At 44.6% G+C, this 20,128-nt stretch overlaps 1 protein-coding gene across 2 annotated transcripts in view; it reads left to right on the top strand.

Moving 5' to 3' along the window:
* The window catches only part of schip1 (schwannomin interacting protein 1), an 842,409-nt gene that overhangs the window by 664,494 nt on the left and 157,787 nt on the right, over positions 1-20,128 (top strand). The window contains exons 1-2 of one of the 2 annotated variants that reach the window (XM_043702130.2): positions 2,331-3,040; positions 11,806-12,384. In XM_043702130.2, coding sequence (XP_043558065.1) covers positions 3,035-3,040; positions 11,806-12,384 — 585 coding nt within the window. In that variant the 5' untranslated portion in view covers positions 2,331-3,034. Of the gene's footprint in view, positions 1-2,330; positions 3,041-11,805; positions 12,385-20,128 lie in introns of those variants that run through there. The other variant, XM_043702129.2, reaches the window with a different exon arrangement.

Raw genomic sequence — 20,128 nt, 5'->3', positions numbered from 1 at the left:
AATACAGATTTATTTAAAACGGTACTAAATTCTCCCACTCAGACTGAGATAACTATTGTATCCACAACTTTTACAATTGTATCAATATATTGTCCAAAATTGTATGAAATACTAACCATCTAGGTCCCTGTTCTAACTTCTGAAATACTTGTGTAATTTCCAGACCAGCGGGTGACAGGTTTGGGGGACTGGATTCATTGTGATCGTTAATGGTTCGGAGCGATAAGAAGAGGTTAACGGGTATGATCTGACCTGATTATCACTCAACGATTTTAATTGGCCTGTTCGGAAAATATTGAAGAGGTTTTTTTAGGAGTATCACGTTCCAAGCCAGACAGGTGGATTTCCAGGGCACACCAGCCTCCTTGGCCATGCTAATTCTCAGCTGGTTTTGAATTAAACCGCGTCACCTTCACGAAAGAACAAACTAAAAAGGACCCGAGTGGGGGTGGCAGAAATTGAAGATGATGCAAAATAGAGTCGCAGTCTTGGGATATCGTTGTCATGGAAACGGTGTAATTCTTGCTGACGGGGACGGGGCTGGCTGGGGCTCGCCTTTTGTTTCCAGTCAGTTCATTGAGGGCCACTGCCGCGCGCTCCCGACTGCTGTCGGGCCAGGTGCCACTGCCGCGCGCTCCCGACTACTGTCGGGCCAGGGGCCACTGCCGCGCGATCCCGACTACTGTCGGGCCAGGGGCCACTGCCGCGCGCTCCCGACTACTGTCGGGCCAGGGGCCATTGCCGCGCGCTCCCGACTACTGTCGGGCCAGGGGCTACTGCCGCGCGATCCCGACTGCTGCCAGGCCAGAGGCTACTGCCGCGCGCTCCCGACTGCTGCCGGGCCAGGGGCCACTGCCGCGGGTTCCCGACTGCTGCCGGGCCAGGGGCCACTGCCGCGCGCTCCCGACTGCTGTCGGGCCAGGTGCCACTGCCGCGCGCTCCCGACTACTGTCGGGCCAGGGGTTACTGCCGCGCGCTCCCGACTACTGTCGGGCCAGGGGCTACTGCCGCGCGCTCCCGACTGCTGCCGGGCCAGGGGCCACTGCCGCACGCTCCCGACTGCTGTCGGGCCAGGGGTTACTGCCGCGCACTCCCGACTACTGCCGGTGCAAGGTCCACTGCCGCGCGCTCCCGACGGCTGTCGAGCCAGACGACGTTGCCGCGCGCTCCCGATTGCCGGGCATGGGGTCCTTGCCGTGCACCCACGACCGCTGCCGGAGCAGAGTCCACTGCTGCGCGCTCCCGACTGCAACTGGAGCAGGGTCCGCTGTCGCGCGCTCCCGACTGCAGCCCGATCAGTGTCCACCGACGCGCGCTCCCGACTGCTATCGGAGCAGGGGACATTGCCGCACGGTCTCGTCAGGAACCAGGCCAAAGGACACTGCAGCGCGCTCCTGATTGCAGCTCGTGGGGGAAACTGCAGCGCACTCCCGATTGCAGCTAGTGGGGAAAACTGCAGCGCGCTCCTTGACAGGAGCCGTGCCAGGAGCCACTAAAGCGCGCTCCAGACTGCAACTAGCAAGTGGGATACAGCAGCGGATCCCCGACAGCTGTGTTTGGGACGTTGCCGCGCGCTGCCGACAGGAATAGGGCCAGAGACCTCCAGCACGTTCCCGACTATAGCCAGGCCAAAGGACACTAGCACGCTCCCGTCTGCAGCCAGCAAGTGGGACACTGCAGCGCTCTCTCGAAAGCAGCCAGGAAAGGGGGCACCAGCGCGCTCCCGACAGGAGCCATCAAAAGGGATGCTTCCACGCGCTCCCGACAGCAGCCGTGCCAGCGGACTCTGCAGGTAGCCCTTGCTGCAGCCAGCAAGGGTGATAGTGCAGCGCGCTCCCGACAGCAGCCGTGCCAGGAGACATTGAAGAGCGCTCCCTACTGCAGCCAGCAAGGGTGATAGTGCAGCGCGCTCCCGACAGCAGCCGTGCCAGGAGACATTGAAGAGCGCTCCCTACTGCAGCCAGCAAGGGTGATAGTGCAGCGCGCTCCCGACAGCAGCCGTGCCAGGAGACATTGCAGAGCGCTCCCTACTGCAACCAGCAAGGGTGATAGTGCAGCGCGCTCCCGACAGCAGCCGTGCCAGGAGACATTGAAGAGCGCTCCCTACTGCAGCCAGCAAGGGTGATAGTGCAGCGCGCTCCCGACAGCAGCCGTGCCAGGAGACATTGCAGAGCGCTCCCTACTGCAACCAGCAAGGGTGATAGTGCAGCGCGCTCCCGACAGCAGCCGTGCCAGGGGACACTGCAGCGCTACCGTGTTCAATCAACACAAACTCAAAAAGGGCGGAAATAAAACAAGAAATTCTCCGATTTTGTTCTTGTCACACTGTCGGACTTTGGACCGGAATGAAATGGCACTTTTAAAACTGGAATTCATTCAGTTTCTCTCCAAGGGGCGCAGCATTGCCAGTCACTGCGGGTAACAGGCTCTGAGAGCCTCTCGGGATATCATCGCTATTTCTCCAACTTGCCCCTCAGCAGTCCAGGTGCGCTAAGTGTTCCGCTGGTTTGACCCTGACCATACTGGATGTGGCAGGTTCGCTGTGGATGATTCTTCGCATGACGGATAATGCTCATAAAAATTAAATCGAAGGACCAACATGAGCCTGTGATGAATGATTTAAAACACGCGCGGAAACGAAAAGCACTCAAAACAACTCCCATGAATTATTCAGATGAGACAGACGTTTTCATAGAAGGTCGATGCGTGTAAAAAAGGCCGGGCACAGAAAGAGTGGGAAAGCTTCAGAATTCATTTTGGAAGGTTGCGAGTGATTCCGTGCTATCTCAGCACGTCGCCAATTCAGAGGCGATCTCACTGACATTTACCACCGGAGCTATCTCGGTCGTGGCTACCTCAAGCTGCCAGCATATTTAAGTAGAGCATTCCGGGCAAAATCTCCTTTTAAACTATAGTCCTGGAAGGATGGGTTACAGAGGCATGGGAGAGCAATAGGAGATTTTTATGGGGGCCCAGCAAAGAAAATCATGATCTGCACTGGACAATGACTTGATGGGAAATTTTGGACCAGAAAATGACTGTAAGTACTGTCATTTAAGAGGATGCAGGTTATAATAGTGGCGTTACGTTATGTTTGGTCCTGTTCAGTTGTGTTTGGTTGCAGTGGTGAGAATCTCCGCAAGTTCTGTGCTTTATTTCCCCGGCATCTTCAGTTTAGTTTAACGTTGGAGAAATTGACGGGTCAGCTTGTACAATCATATTCCAGCAATTTTTGATTTTTGTTTTAAATTGAGAAACGCACTTTGCTTTTGGGGGTATAATGGAACGCGTAAAGATTGGAATCACAATTTGCAACTGTCGCTGAGGCTTAAAGGCACCGTTGGAACTTTGGCGAGAATGCTGCCCAGCTCCAAGCTGAAAGTGTGAGCACAGATTGTGTGTTCAGTCTCCCGCTCGCCTTGAACGCAGGGCGAGGGTGGTCTGAGCTCTGCCGTCACTCCAGCTCCAGCTGCTGGACAGGGAACCGCTTTGTGCCCGGTGCACCCATCCCCATCCTGTCTGAACTGATTCTCGAATCCACATACTTGTTGGCTGACGTCAAAATCTTACTTTAAAGGGGAAACCTTAAAATGTGCGACAAAAAAAAACCCACTTGTCGCCCTTGTACCAGCAGGACGAGTTCATTTCACTCATTAACCCTTACCTTTTTTGAGTTTTGATTGCAATGGATTTAGGTGGGAAACAAGACCTCACAGTTTGTACTTAGTTAAACTTTCACTATAAAACTGTCGCTCTCTGCTAAATGCCATGTTTCAAACAAATTAAAAAGGCGTGTGAATAGATTCAGCAGGGAGCGTCCCAGCACATTTCCCTTTTAAGAGGATGGTGGCGGTGAGATGAAAGCAGGGAGTCCGCTCCCTCTTTCTTTTTAATCCCGCTAGCTGCCTCCATGCCGAGCCTGAATCATTCCCGTTGTAAGTACAGTACTGCTTCACAGTCAGGTTTTTTTTTCCTCATTCCTTTCCTTTTCCTACTAAGTTCCCCTTTGTTTGATAGCTTCCAGGAGCTGGAGCCGCAGTTTTGTGGTTTTCCTGAGCAGCCAAGTAGCCGGAGTCAGGGACTGAGGAGCTGGGAGCTGATCTCTCAGCTAACCCCCGATTACTGTCTTTCAGATGTTTTAACCATTTCCTTTTCCTTTCATTAAACTTGAAGGATGTAAGATAGGCAGTTTAATATCATAGGAAAGGGAATCGGCTAGCCCCTCTAACTTCCTGGAGTTTATATTGTGTTTCTTTGGTTTGTTTTTTTGTCAGGAGTTCTGGCCTTTTGCCGCCAATGCGCATTCTGTAACGCTATTAGCAAAGGGTAAAGAAGGGCTGAAACTAGAAATGTTCACTCGGACCAGAACCCCCAGCTAAACCCGCATTTACAGTGTACATCTCCCTTTAAGCTGTCTTGGTATTGTCGCTGGCAAATGGTTCACAAGTACTCCAGAAGCATCAGCTTAGGGCCTGAAGGCCCAAGATTTTGTTTTTTTTTAAAATAAACAGCACCTGCCCGTGTAGAATAGCTTAAACAAGATCCACAGTGTGAATGCTATAAAAAACATGTTTCAACATAGGCAAATCTGTTTCTCATTTTTCCAGAATGCACTATGGAAGCTATTTGCATTTATCCTCATCAAAAAGATGGCTTAATTCTTGTTAACAGATTTTTAATTATGCATCTATTATGAATTGTGCCTGGCAATGAAAATTAAATTATTGTCTGGTTAACTGGAATTTGTAGAATGTGATATGTAATTATCAGCTATTAAACATTCAAGCAGAAATGTTCCATGTTTTATTTCACCCGGTATCCATGTGTATAGAGAAGGAAACAAAGAGGCGATGTGGGAAGAAAATAACCCCAGGAGTGCTCTTCTGTTTTTCAAGAACAATGTATGCAAATGAGTGAGACACAGAAAAGACCTGTCCTGCTTTTTTTTTTGTGTGTTTCCTGCCACTGGGTCACGTGCTTGTTTATAGTGTGCAGAAATAAAATATACATGCATGTCTTAGATACAAGTATGTATTACTACCAGTGGGACAGCCAAACAAATCATTTCCCTGTCAATGTTTGACATCATATTGTACTGATTGGCTGAATACAGCAGTTGCAGTCTTAGATGGGAACTGTTTGGCCCAATTAAAGATCCATCATAAAATTTTAAAAAACCTATCAAGTGAGTGTTCAGTGATTTCCAACTCATGCTTCTGGGTGTGTTAAACATATCCCGGCTTGGGTCCAGCAAACAATTAAGGGTACAAAGTTGAGAGTAACATAACCAATAAACATTCTTAGGTTTTGTTTCTGTGGCACAGTCTGAGCAGTTAACCAGTAATAAATTTCAACTCTGCTCACTAAATTCTACATTTGCTATTTTGTGTCATTGTTTATGCATATTTATGGTGCTTTAACTGCTGCAATTCCTGTCGCAGGTTGATCATTTTAATCATACTGTATGTACCAGAAATTGACCTAGAAATGTATCAATGGAGGATAAAACAATTTGTGGTGACAGAGACCAAAATTATGAACACCTATACGGTGTACCTCATTTGAATTTTGCGGGGCATATTAATTCAGGTACCAACTAATCCTCTTAATTTTAAGACTATTAGCTTGTAGAAATGTCAATATGGGTGTGTAGACTCAAAGAAAGTTGTAACTCATTGATGAATCATTTGTACACTTCACTTAGAGCTGGATATAAGCCATGGTTATAACTCTGAGACTGAAAGTTACAGTGTAAGTTCAAGATCATAGCTTGCTTACAGCATTGGCTGTAATTCAGATTTCCCTGCTTTGGAAGTTAGATTTGCATGGAACTTCATAACCAGCTGTTAAACTTGAGATGGTTTGATAGTGTTGAAAAATGTGGTGCTGGAAAAACACAGCAGGCCAGGCAGCATCCGAGGAGCAGGAGAATCGACGTTTCGGGCATAAGCCCTTCTTCCGGAATGAGGCTGGTGTGCCAAGCGGGCTGAGATAAAAGGTAGGGGGGAGGGAATTTGGGGGAGGGGCGCTGGGAATACAATAGGTGGAAGGAGGTGAGGGTGATAGGCTGGAGAGGGGGTGGGGGCAAAGAGGTTGGGAAGAAGATTGCAGGTCAAGAGTGCGGTGCTGAATCCAAGGGTTGGGACTGAGATAAGGTGGGGAGAGGGGAAATGAGGAAACTGGGGAAATCTACATTCATCCCGTGTGGTTGGAGGGTTCCTAGGCGGATGATGAGGCGCTCCAAGGCCCCAATGGATACTTCTATATCCCTTGTAAATTCACCTGCACCTCCACACACATCATTTACGGTATCCGCTGCACCCAATGTGGTCTCCTATACATTGGGGATACAGGCCGCCTACTTGCGGAACGTTTCAAGGAACACCTCTGGGACACCCGCACCAACCAACCCAACCGCCCCGTAGCTGAATACTTTAACTCCCCCTCCCACTCCGCCAATGACATGCAGGTCCTTGGCCTCCTCCATCGCCAGACCCTAGCTACATGACACCTGAAGGAAGAGTGCCTCATCTTCCGCTTAGGAACCCTTCAACCACACGGGATGAATGTAGATTTCTCCAGCTTCCTCATTTCCCCTCCCCCCACCTTATCTCAGTCCAAACCCTCGGATTCAGCACCGCCCTCTTGACCTGCAATCTTCTTCCCGACCTCTCCGCCCCCACCCACTCTCCGGCCTATCACCCTCACCCTCACCTCCTTCCACCTATTGTATTCCCAGCGCCCCTCCCCCAAATTCCTTCCCCCCTACCTTTTATCTCAGCCCGCTTGGCACACCAGCCTCATTCTTGAAGAAGGGCTTATGCCCAAAACGTCGATTCTCCTGCTCCTCGGATGCTGCCTGGCTTACTTGTTTTTCCAGCACCACATTTTTCAACTCTGGCACTCCAGCATCTGCAGTCCTCACTTTCTCCATGGTTTGATAGTGTAGTCAGTAATGCCTGGACTCTGAAAACATCTAAGTAAATTATGGTGAGCTCAAGGGACACACTGACTTTTTTTTAAACAGATTTAACAACTGCATTGAAATTGTGCTGTGAAGTGGATGAAACTACAGCAGTCAGAAACTGCCTTGACTTGCTAGGATCCATGACATTTTAGGTTGGCATCGTCAAGATTCCTGATGAAAACAGTCAGGATCACAAAGCTGTATGACATCTTTATCAGCCCTGTAGACAGTGCGCAGTGTAGATACACCTAGTTGTGGCCAGGTGGGTCGATCCGCTCAAGGATAGATTTGCTGTTTGTGTCCCACGTGTTCTCGGTCAGATCTACCGACGTCAAACCGGTGTTCTTCTCTGACCACTGCCTCCTGCAGGCCAACTGTCACCCACAGGACGACTAGCAGGCTGGCAAAGGAATGTAGAAGCTGGATGTGAAATTGCTGACCCAGAAAACATTTTGTAGCTCAAAGGGACTACATAGCTTGGAGAATCATGAAGCCCATTTGTGAGTCTCCAGCAGGCTAGGGGGAAACAGTCAAGAGAAACATCAAGAGGTTCTTTATCTTCAAAGGTGTTCAAAAGTCTAAAGAGAGATAGGCAAATACTCCAAACTCCAGAAAAGCATGCAGAACCTACTCCTACTACAAGCAATGGGGTTTGATATCATGGAGGCCCTCCAGGAGGTGAGGAATCAGCAAGCCTTACTCATTGCCTCGGAGACCTCCAAGTTAACCTTCCAGTCCATGGTTTGCATCATGGAGCAGAATGAGATGTGCTCATGTTTCTCCTTCCAGAAGGTGCACAGGGAGATCTCCGTGCTCCGCAGCCTGAAGGAAAAAGATGGTTCAGTAACATCATCTCAGACTGACATCCTGAGGATCAGCAAATCCTTTTATGCCAAACTGTATGACACAAATCCACAGATAGTGCAGCCTCTTAGTCGGTCCTGTCATCTGTCGTAGAGGTGTTAGCACACGGGATAGCCTGCACCAGCCATTATTGCTGGATGAGCTGACCAAGGTCCTCGAGTCTTTAGAAAAGAAGAAAACTCCAAGAAGTGATGGCCTACTGGCTGAGTTGTATTCAGGTCTGTGGGACTTGATTGGCCAGGACCTGCTGGAGGTGTACAATGGTATTCTTCTGGTAGGCACCATGTGTGAATCCATTCTCACCTGCAAGCGAAAGGGAAGAAGGAGGAAATTAGAAACTGTGATCAATTTCACTGCTGAATGCAGAACACAAAGTCCTGTCAAAGGTCACTGCCAACCAGGTCAGGTCTATTTTGGCGTCAATGATTCACCCCAACCAATGTACTGAACAGGATGAGCTCTGAGACCCTCAGGCCCCTCAGTGATATGATCGCCTACATTCAGGACAGTGGGGTGGATGCCTGCATTATCAGTCTGGACCAGGAGAAGGCATTCAACAGGATATCCCACACCTACATGTAGGACGTGCTATCCAAAATGGGCTTGGGAGGCAATCCCCAATTGAATCTGACTGCTGTACACCAATATTGGTAGTGGGTGGCAATCAGAAAGTTTCCAAATCAGGATTGGAGTCTGGCAGGGCTGCCCACTCTCTCCTGCTGTGTCTGTGTGTTGTATAGAGCCTTTTGCTGACTCCATCAGGAAGGATGAGAGTCTGAGAGGGGAAACTTTTCCAGGCAGCAAAGTCCTTCAGATCAAAGCTTCCCTGCACATGGATGATGTCACTGTTTTCTGCTCAGATCCACTGTCAATGCGTAGATTCATGAGCATCTGCTACCAATTCAAACTGGCCTTGGGAGCAAAGGTCAAAGGAGGCAAGAGCAAGGCCATGTTCTTTGGGAACCAGACCAACTGATCCTTCATTCCCTTCACAGTCAGGACAGACTACCTGAAAGTGCTGGGAATATGGTTCGGAGGGGCCACGGCATGTGAAAAAACTTGAGAGCAGTGCATTGCTGAGGTGAGGCAGAAACTGGGCTTCTGGAATCACCGCTGCCTCTCCATTGCGGGTGAAACCATGGTTATCAGGTCTGAGGTGCTCTTTCTGTTGTATGTGGTGCAGGTCTGGCCTGTTTCCAGAACCTGCATTGTTGGAGTCACCTGAGCTGTCTTCCACTTGATCTGGAGGTCAGAGATGGACCCTGTTCACAGGGACACTATGTACAAAGTTCTGGATAAGCAGGGATGAAGAATGTACCCAACACCACCTTTGTGTGTGGCTGTGTTAAACTGTGCATAGTGTCACTACATAATGAGGTTCTACCTGCCTCTGATGCCTGGCCTCGTTGCTGTGGAACACCACAAGTAGTTAGACAGCTCGATATGACCTGTCCTTCATGGGAAAATTTGCAAAGCCAAAAGACTTTTGAGCACAAGTCCATCAGGAAGTGCTCAGCATGCAGCACCCTCAAGACCCTGTGGGTAAAGGAGAGGGTGGATCCTGTTGCGTGGTTCCCTGTGCAGACTGTCAAAGTCATTTGGCAGAATATGTCATCACCAGAATTTTCCAACAAGCACCAAGCTTGGGTAGTGGGGAGAAGGGCACCACCTGTGAGATCCTGTATGAATGCCTGGACAATCTGCGCCACAGTACACTGCCCTCGAAGCAGTTGTGGGGTGGTTGAGACTGTTACACATATCCTTCTGAAATATGTCCTTGTAAAGGAAGTCTGAAGGAAGATGCAGTGGTTTTTGGCGAGGTTCATCTCAAACAACTCCATGATGCAGAACTCTGAGCTCGATGGTTCCTCTGGACACACACTGAGACAAACATTGGCTGTGCCTGGAGGATCATCAATTTGGTGAAAGATGCTCTTTGGTCTGCCTGAGACTTGTTGATCTTCCAGAGCAAGGAGTTAACCTCAACTGAGTGTTGCAGACTGGTACATTCCAAGGTTCAGGACTGTGTGCTGAGGAACACACGAAAGCCTGGGGCAGCTGCCACCAAGGCACAGTGGGGAAAGATCACCATCTGAGGTCTTACTGCTGAAGTTAATGGGGGTCTGTTCAATTTTCAGACCCTCAGGTTCCTCAAATATATGTAAATATAATCTTGTACAAGTAAGAAATGGCTTTGATTTGTTTGTTGGATCGAGTCAAACTCCTGTGTTTGTTTGTTTCTTCATATAATACTGTATGGAGCTAAACTGCTTTATTGACTATCAGTGTATATAAATATATTTTTATGAATAAAGTATATTTTTGAAATTAAAAAATCCTCAATTTCTAAATTTTCATTTTTCAGATTACCTGTTCTTTGGTTTCTGGTTAGAATGGTGAGTTCAGAATCACTGCTATTGCTATTGGAACCTGGAGAGATTGCCTTTGTTGTCAGCAGGTGGAAGAAACTTTCATCCTGTTAGACCAGGCTAAATTTGAATCCAGGTCACAACACTCAAAAGCCAGTAGTTAATTTACTGCATTGCTTTGACATAATTAATAATTCTGGTTTCCTATTTCTAGGATTCCAAGAGTAGATTTCATTCAGTGGGTGTAGGTTAATGAACTTTTAAAAAATAAGACTTGAATGAGGTATAGATGTTACCAAGAGGGTCAACTTTCATTGTCCATGCCTAAATTTAGAGATAGTGGTGAGTCCTAGTACTGAATGTACTACCTCAGCACTGGTAGGCCAGGAATTCCAGATTTTGACAGTGGCCACGACAGAATGGGATATGACTTTTAAAGGAACTTAGGGCCTTGTTTCTATGTTTCTGCTTCTTTTGACCTTCTCGGTGGTTGAGGTCATTGATTTGCAAGGTCCCAAATGATAAAAACCATTTAGAATGAATTTGATGATCTTGGGTTAATGTTGCACTTGATTCACTATATTGGATTCACAAATTAAGTGCATAAAACTAGTGGGACATTTGGAGTTTCAATTCCACACAGGTAATTAAATTCTGTGATAATTGGTGGTTATTTTCCCTCTTAGAAACAAGTATGTCTTTGAATCAGTTATTCTATTTAATCAATATTCAAACCAGAAAGGACTCAGTCTGGGCTTAAGACAACCTTATTGTTCTGTGTTATGCTTCGGTTTCTTGGCAGTGGTAAATTCTCTAAATACAAATACAGTCAAGACAAACTTTTATTGTGTTGCTTGACAGGAGTGAATAAGACCAAAAGGTTGTGATCTTTTTCTCACAGCACTCTATGCAAGTTACTTGAATAAAGTATGCAAGTTAAAGTGAAAGATGCAAATATTCATCCAAATAAACAAATTCTTTAGTATGTTACAAATACTGGAATCAGCAAATGCCTGCAAAATAAATTGATATTGTTTGTTTAAGTTTTATATTTTGGATAAAGTACTAATGAACAAATGAAATGTAAATATTTTCAAGAAAATAGATCTCTTAAATTCAGCTGTCGCATAAAATATTTCTAAAGCTGACATGAATGAATAATATTGAAGTAATCGTTGTTAAATTTTAAAAATAAACTTCCTTGTTCTGGTTTGAAATTTAATAAATATGTTATGTGCAAACTTTGAGGTAGTTTTAAAGAACATACTTTATTACTGCAATTGGTATCTACACTGTCTGTGATTTATAAAGGGAGAAACTCTCTAGCTCACTGAAACTGCAGTGCCAAAGCTGTGGAAACATTGAATAATCAACATAAATGTTTGCTTCCATGGAAATTCACCCCATGTATATTGAAACACAACCTCCCATTTGCCAGGAAGAATCATAATTACCTCTTCTGTGTCATGCATTCAGGAAGTCTGCCAACACTCAAAAATTTAGTAATTTTAAGAAATAAATTGGGAACTAACTCTGTTAAATATTTTATTATGCAAAGATAACCAAAAAAATATTTCATTGAATTGTACTGTATTTCCTCCTCAGGATTACAGGGAAGATGGTATGGATTTGGGAAGTGACCCTTGTAGTCGAGCAAGTTCCGAATCAAGCTCCAACAAAGTGACACCATGCTCTGAGTACAAATCCTCACCGAGTCTGGAACTTGCCACATTGGGGGACTATGAAGAAGATGAAGATTATCAGGAATATAAAAAGAAGGTGATAGAAGAGTGGGAAAGTGAATATGGTGACTACTCTGAGAACAATGGCTTTGTTAAAGCATCTAGCAGAAGTTTAGCACAGGAGATTCAAGAAGTTAAAGTCATCCCACCAGTACCTTCGATTGTCACTACAGGTGAAATGAAACAAAATGGCAATATAGCTCCAACTAAGCGAGGTGGAAAAGAAAATAAGACTCTTCCAAAGCTGCAGAAGGCATTGCAAATAACGGGTGGCAGCGCAGCCACAAAACGGTTGGAGACCTCGGGGACTTTTGTTACAGAAGAAGCACAGCTTCCAACCATGGATTGGGAAGCCCTAGAAAAGCACCTTGCAGGTTTACAGTTTCAAGAGCAAGAAGCACAAAACCAAAACCAGAGCCAGACAAAAACAAACTTCACATCAGTAAGTTGGTTCTTTGCAAAATTATTTATTTGCTCTTTTTAGAATTAACATTAAAAGCTTTTGGCAAGTCCCTTTTGGGTCTAATAACTGTTGTCCAGTGGAAAAGTATTGGGTATAATAATCAGAAATTTAATGTGGAGAAATAAAGATCTTGAAAAAAAACAATATTTTTGCAGGTTTTAGGGACTTAACACATACAAACACTGTTAAGAGTCTCTAAATCAAGTGACTGAGGAACCTGTTCAAATTGAGTTCTGCTTGCCTGACATAAAGTGTAAATTATATTGCCATACTTGTCCAATTCAAGTGAGTTTAGACACAAGTTGGCAAAAGGTGAGGCTTTATTGCCCTGTGGCTGTGCATGAAGCACTGCTTTCTGTTAACTGACTGAAAAAAAACAGAGCTTATTGGCATGAGTCATAAGTATGTATTGTCCATTGACCTGTTTCAGTGCTGTAAATACCATTTAATACTATGGAATCCTGCTTGCCCACCTGAGACTACCCGCCATTCTGGCTGATATTGAAGCTAATTATTTGTGCTTCTCAAACATAGTTCCCCTTCTAACAGTATTGGTCAACCAGCCTCATTTATTGATCAATCACAAAGCAAATCAGATTACTCCACTGTGGTTTACAAAATTGAAGCTTCAGGAAGCATTTTTTTCTCTTTAATATAGCAGCCTTTCCTTGTTGAGTGTCTCTTCTTTGAAGCCATTAGACTCCCGAGGCTCTGGTTGCTTTGTTTTATCACGTGTTTGGACATTACACAACTGACCATTTAACAATTTGCAGATTTGAATTCTTGCTAGCAGATTTGTTCTTTCTAGGAGATTACGTGTGGTGTGCAACTTAACTTTTCTGAATGTATTCAATTTATGGACCAATCTATGGACTGAAATAGGCCACATTGTAACACTGTAGCTTTCATTGTTGAGGATGTGGATCTTCACAGGCAGCTGTTTGCTTATTTGTCCTCTTTGGAATCACTTGATCCTGGGTATGTGAACGTGATATGGTAAAGTTCAGTGAGGTAAATAAATTACAGTCTTTTCACCCCCGAGGCCAGTATAACAGGGTTTGAAATTTTTAAATATTACATTTGTTTACAATTCACTATATATTTAACCAAGTGTAAAGCTAGAATCAAGTAAGACCAATCTACTGAGTTCATTAAAGTTAAGGAGTTTGTTTTATTGTCAAATCACTCAGTTCAAAGTGTAAACATTGTAAGCATTAAGTCCCATAAAATATGTACACACTCATTGTCATTCAAGGAATAAGAACAAGTTAAGGGTGAGGGGAGGTAGAATTGGGTAAAATATTAAAGCTGTGAAGTGAAAGAATGATCAGCTTCGATTTTGAAGTTCTGATGCAGGTTGCGGCTGAGCTGATTATTCTCCCTGACTGCAATCTCTTTTACATTGCAATCAGCCCTTTTCTTAGAGTGGGTGGTATAGTACTTGAAGTTCTTTTAATTTGTTTTAATGATGTAGTTCAATTTGTCACAAAGTTTCCAAGCTTGAGAATTGTGAAGTGAAGAGAGAGCTGATGTTATATTCTGTGAGGTGGTTCTTCATTTTGATGTTACTGTGGCAAATGTCCCCATGTGTGAACGAATGGGCAGGCAGAGGGCAGGTCAAACACAGTCATTTAAAGCACGCTTCTTTCCCCTCCCTGCCCCAACCATGTCAAACATGCCAGGCAAGGGTCATAAAATCCAGATCCATGTGTTGGACTTCAAAAGAGAGATATGTTTTCCACAATGTTGCTAAGCAATGGCTTTATGTAGACAGGAGACTACACTGTTTCTAGGTGGTACATGTGTTCAATAAGATGCTTCAGAATAGAACGTTTTCAAACCTATGCTAAGGTAGAACAAGATTTCAGTAAATCCAAGAATGTCAGAAATATAAATTTTATTTGCAAAGTAAATTCAGTTTTATATTGGGTTTCTTCTTGGGCGAGTCTTACTGATCCTGATAGGCATCAGTGCAAAAGGAATTGCAGTTTCAATGCATTTGAACAATTTATGCTTTGTTCTAAGTCAATTCCCATAAGACCTTTATTTAATCAGACGTCAGCATGGGTTTTGATTGTGTATTTTAAACTGCAGGATATTTCAGAAGATTTCAGTGTTTGTTCAATGTGTGCAGGAGAGTTTCCTGACACAATATGTAGACAGGCCAACAAGAGGTGAGGCCATACTGGATTTGGTTCTGGGTAACGAACCAGGCCAGGTGTTAGAATTAGAGGTAGGTGAGCACTTTGGGGATAGTGACATAATTCGGTGATTTTTACTCTCGTGATGGAGAGGGATAAGTGTGTACTACAGGGCAAGAGTTATAGCTGGGGTCAGGGAAATTATGATGCGGTGAGGCATGACTTAGGATGTGTGGCTTGGAAAAGTAGACTCCAAGGCAAGAGTGTAAATGATATGTGGAGCTTGTTCAAGGAGCAACTATTGAGTGTCCTTGATAATTATGTACCTGTCAGGCAGGGAGGAAAGGGTCGTGCGAGGGAGCCGTGGTTTAATAAGGAATTGGAATCCCTTGTTAAATGGAAGAGGGTGGCCTATCTCAAGATGAGACGTGAAGGTTCAATTGGGGCGATTGAGAGTTATAGGGCAGCCAGGAAGGACCTGAAGAGAGAGCTAAGAGCAGCAAGGAGGGGACATGAAAGGTCCTTAGTCGGTAGGATTAGGGAAAACCCTAAGGCTTTCTATAGGTATGTTAGGAATAAAAGAATGACTAGGGTAGGAATAGGTCCAGTCAAGGATAATAGTGGGAAGTTGCGTGTGGAGGCGGAAGAGATTGGGGAGACACTGAATGAATACTTTTCTTCAGTATTTACTCAGGAACAGGGCATTGTCGTTGATGTGAATACTGAGACACAAATAAGTAGAATGGATGGCTTTGAGGTATGTAGAGAAGAGGTGTTGGAAATCCTGGAAAAGGTGAAAAATAGATAAGTCCCCTGGGCCTGATGGCATTTATCCTAGGATTCTCTGGGAAGCAAGGGAGGAGATTGCAGAGCCATTGGCCTTGATTTTTATGTCCTCTTTGTCTACAGGAGTAGTGCCAGAAGACTGGAGGATAGCAAAAGTGGTTCCCTTGTTCAAAAAGGGGAGTAGGGATAACCCTAGTAACTATAGGCCGGTGAGTCTCACTTCTGTTGTGGGCAAAGTCTTAGAGAGAATTGTAAGGGATAGGATTTATGCACATCTGGATAGGAATAATGTGATCAAGGATAGTCAGCATGGTTTTGTGAAGGGCAGGTCGTGCCTCACAAACCTTATTGAATTCTTTGAAAAGGTGACGAAGGAGGTTGATGAGGGGAAAGCGGTAGATGTGGTATATATGGATTTTAGTAAGGCGTTTGATAAGGTTCCCCATGGTAGGCTACTGCAGAAAATACGGAGATATGGCATTGAGGGTGAGTTGGAGGTTTGGATTAGGAATTGGCTGGATGGAAGAAGACAGAGGGTAGTAGTTGATGGCAAAGTTTCTTCATGGAGTGCCGTCACTAGCGGTGTTCCGCAAGGATCTGTTTTGGGACCATTGCTGTTTGTCATTTTTATAAATGACCTGGAAGAGGGGTTAGAAGGTTGGGTGAGCAAGTTTGCGGATGATACGAAAGTCGGAGGAGTTGTTGACAGTGAGGAAGGATGTGGCAGGTTACAGCAGGATATAGAGAAGCTGCAGAGCTGGGCAGAAAGGTGGCAAATGGAATTCAATGTAGCTAAGTGTGAGGTGATTCACTTTGGGAAGAATAACAAAAAGATGGGGTACTGGGCTAATGGTCGGATACTTGGTAGTGTGGATGAGCAGAGGGATCTTGGTGTCCATGTACACAGATCTCTGAAAGTTGCCACCCAGGTAAATAGTGCGGTGAGGAAGGCATATGGCGTACTGGCTTTTATTGGTAGAGGAATTGAGTTCCGGAGTCCTGAGGTCATGATGCAGTTGTATAAGACTCTGGTGCGGCCACATCTGGAATATTGTGTGCAGTTTTGGTCGCCATACTATAGGAAGGATGTGGAGGCACTGGAACGGGTGCAGAGGAGGTTTACCAGGATGTTGCCTGGTATGGAAGGAAGATCGTATGAGGAAAGACTGAGACACTTGGGGCTGTTTTCATTAGAGAAAAGAAGGTTTAGGGGTGACTTGATTGAGGTGTACAAGATGATTAGGGGGTTAGATAGGGTTGACAGTGTGAACCTTTTCCCGCGTATGGAGTCGGGTATTACAAGGGGGCATAGCTTTAAATTAAGGGGGGGTAGATATAGGACTGAAGTTAGGGGTAGGTTCTTCACTCAGCGAGTCGTAAGTTCATGGAATGCCCTGCCAGTAGCAGTGGTGGACTCTCCCTCTTTATGGGCATTTAAGCGGGCATTGGATAGGTATATGGAGGATAGTGGGTTAGTATAGGTTAGGTGGGCTTGGATCGGCGCAACATCGAGGGCCAAAGGGCCTGTACTGCGCTGTATTCTTCTATGTTCTATGTTCTATTATATTGAAAATTACTGTGTTTTGGTTAAATCAACAGTAAGGATGAAGATGTTTCGGGTGTGTCTGATGACAATGAACATATTTTTGCATTGGAAGAAAATAAATGTTTTGAAGAGTATTTCTGTTCAAAGGATGATTTTCTTCCAACCTGGTTTTAAAAATAAAGCATTACCTATTCAAGTAAACCATTCCTGCATTTACTCAGTCGTAAGTGGCTGAGAATATGGGGAGTGCAATGTTTTCACGTGTCACGAGTTGTTCAGCTGACTTGAACTGCAAGTTTTGTCTTGGTTTTTGTTCTGTTTCACTAGAAAATGCTCCACAGACACACACATTTATTTTCAGTGTTTGTTAGTGTTGAGCAAAAGCAACCAAGTGGAACTAGCTCATTAGCTTTATACTCTTGAAATGAGGTTTCTAGACTAAGCAATGTTAGCTAATACACATGACTGCAGGCAAATACACACGTGTGCTCATTCAGGAATGCACATGATTCCAACATAGTTTGTCATCTCATGGAATTTATATGTGACATTGTGTGCAGGGAAGTGCGTGTGATTGTGAAAGAGGGTGTACTGGTGAGGAGAGAGCCACCGGATGCAGGATGGGAGACCTTTGGAGTGAGGAGGAAAGAGGCCACAGCAACAATGAGGGCACTAAGACCCAGGACGCCCTTTCCACCTTGATCCCCCATACTCCCCCCAGCTCTCTCTTACCACCCCATCACACCCTCCAGTTCTTTACTAGGTCCCGCACTGTTCCCCCCTCTCTTCCCAATCTCCCTCTCGATTCCCAATTTCCCTATTTCTGTCAGTCCCAATCTTTCCCTCTCCTGGGACGCGTTGCCCCCCCCCCCCCAAACTTTTTATATTAGCACATGTGATTAAAGTGACACATGATGTACATGTGCTGGTGTCAGTAAACACAGTCTTTAGACTTTGGTCTTAGCAACACATCAGGCTCTTCCCCACAAAGCAACCCACTTGACTGACACCCTGAAGAAGGGCTTATGCCCGAAACGTCGATTCTCCTGTTCCCTGGATGCTGCCTGACCTGCTGCGCTTTTCCAGCAACACATTTTCAGCTCTGATCTCCAGCATCTGCAGACCTCACTTTCTCCTCACTTGACTGACACCCAATTTAATAACTTCAACATTCACTTCCTCCCATCACCAACACACAGTGGCAGCAGCATGCATCAACTACAAGTTGTACTGCACCAACTCTCCCAAACTCCATAGAGAGCACCGTCCAAATCACTACCTCTCAAGGACAAGGGCAGCAGATACATGGGAACACCCACCACTCACAAATTCTCCTTCCAAGCCACGCATCTGGAAATATATTGTCATTCCTTCACTATTGCTTGGTCAAAATCCTGAAAGTCCCTCTCTGATAGCAATGTGGGTGTACCCACATGGCCATGGACTGCAGCAATTCAAGGAGGCAGCTTGTTACCACCTTCTGAAGGCTAATTAGGGTTAGCAATAAACGCTGGCCCAGCCAGTGAAGCAAGCATGCCCTGAATGAATTTTACAATCTCTAATGTCTTGATTTGTTTATTTCACCTTTACATTTCTAAAACAAAATTGGCGGAACTGTGTCCTAAAACCTGATTGTAGTCCAGTACATTTATTTGTTTTTAATTACAGAAACTCTGTTTTTCACTGAAACATGAATTGTTCATATATGTGATTTTAACTGAAATTAAAAATCCAACAAAATTGTTATTATGTGTGAAAATATTAAACATGCCAGCATGTGTACATTGATCTCTTGGTGAATTTCAGTGAATGCCCTGAGGAGGAGGGGGCAGCAGAATGGTATGTAATTTGTTCGGCACAATGACACAATCTAGTACTGCCTGACCTTTTACCTTCAAAAGTTATGGGACAAATCTTAATCTTGTAGCTTGAATTGGGTTTATTTTCTGTTGAAACTGAAAATGAGTGCTTGATCCGATCTAGTTAGTTCCCTGCTAGGAATGTTAATCTAAAATTACTCCACATTCTTGGCAAATGTAATTTTGATTGTTTTGACTTGCAACTTGAATCTTGGATGTTACCTGGATGTAAAGTCTCTCAAGAAAAAGCTGCATCTTGAATTTGAAAGCTTGTCAGTGAGCTTATTAGTCCAGTTCCTCTTTCTAACCCTCCTCACTTAATTCATTAGGTGCTTTTCTGCTCTGCATTTCCTTGTCACCTGTTGCTTTATACATGCTTTCTTTGGGTCTTCCACTGATATTACAGCAAGCAATCACATGTGTCTGTTGCCCTCAATCTTCTGAGGAGTGGTAGAAGTTGGAGCTACCAAACCTGAACAGTTTAATCCTCATTTAGCCTGGGCTATTCAAATTTGAGAAGAAAGGTCTAGAAGTTGAATTTGTGCAATTTTTTTATGACAGAACAGTATTTTGTGAAACCAGCTAAGAATAAAGTTATTTTAGACCAAATATTGTGTAATGAGGCAGGGCTGATTTGTAATCTGAAGTAAAAGCTCTTTTGGGTACAAGTGACCATAATACAATTGAAATCAGTGCTGAGTTTGTAAGTGATATACACCACTCTTAAAATAGAATTTTCAACTTAAACAATGCTAATTATACAAGGGCGAGGGGAGAACTGGCTAAGGTTGACTGGATCGACCTGTAGCATCGGAGGAGGGTCAGGGTAGTATTAGAAAAGACTGAAGGAAAAGGCTTATAAAGTTGTAAGCAATTAAAGCAATCCTGAGGAATTGCAATGTTTTAGAAACCAGCAAAGGGCCACCAAAAACTTAGTTGAAAAGGGAAGAAAAAAGGGTAAATCAGCCAAGAATATAAGAATAGATTGAGTTGTTGCAAGTTCTAACAAGCTCTGCAGAGCAATGGGGCTAATGTCATTGAATACTTTTTAAGGCTGTATTAAATAGATTCTAAATTGACAAGGAAATCAAAGGATATGAGGGATAGAGAGGAAATTGGAATTGAGGCTACGATCCAATCAGCCATGATCTTAATCAATAGCAAGGCAGGCTCGAGGGGCCAAGTAGCCAACAACATTTTCTATATCATATGTTTGTAAAATTGATCCTTTAGGAGCAAAGTAAAAAGCTGAGACATTGAGTAAATGTTTTGTGTCTGACTTCACGGTCGGAGATTTAAGTAACATGCCAGAAATAAAGAGGAACCTAGGTGCCTCAGCAGGTGAGGAAATAAAGATAATTGGTGTCAGGAAAAAAAACTTGAGAAAACGA

Source organism: Chiloscyllium plagiosum, unplaced genomic scaffold (genome assembly GCF_037043375.1).
Source record: "Chiloscyllium plagiosum isolate Xiang-an unplaced genomic scaffold, Cpla_swu_hap1 HiC_scaffold_13, whole genome shotgun sequence".
In the NCBI taxonomy this organism is placed as follows: domain Eukaryota; kingdom Metazoa; phylum Chordata; class Chondrichthyes; order Orectolobiformes; family Hemiscylliidae; genus Chiloscyllium; species Chiloscyllium plagiosum.
This window is presented reverse-complemented; position numbering and strand designations above follow the sequence as displayed.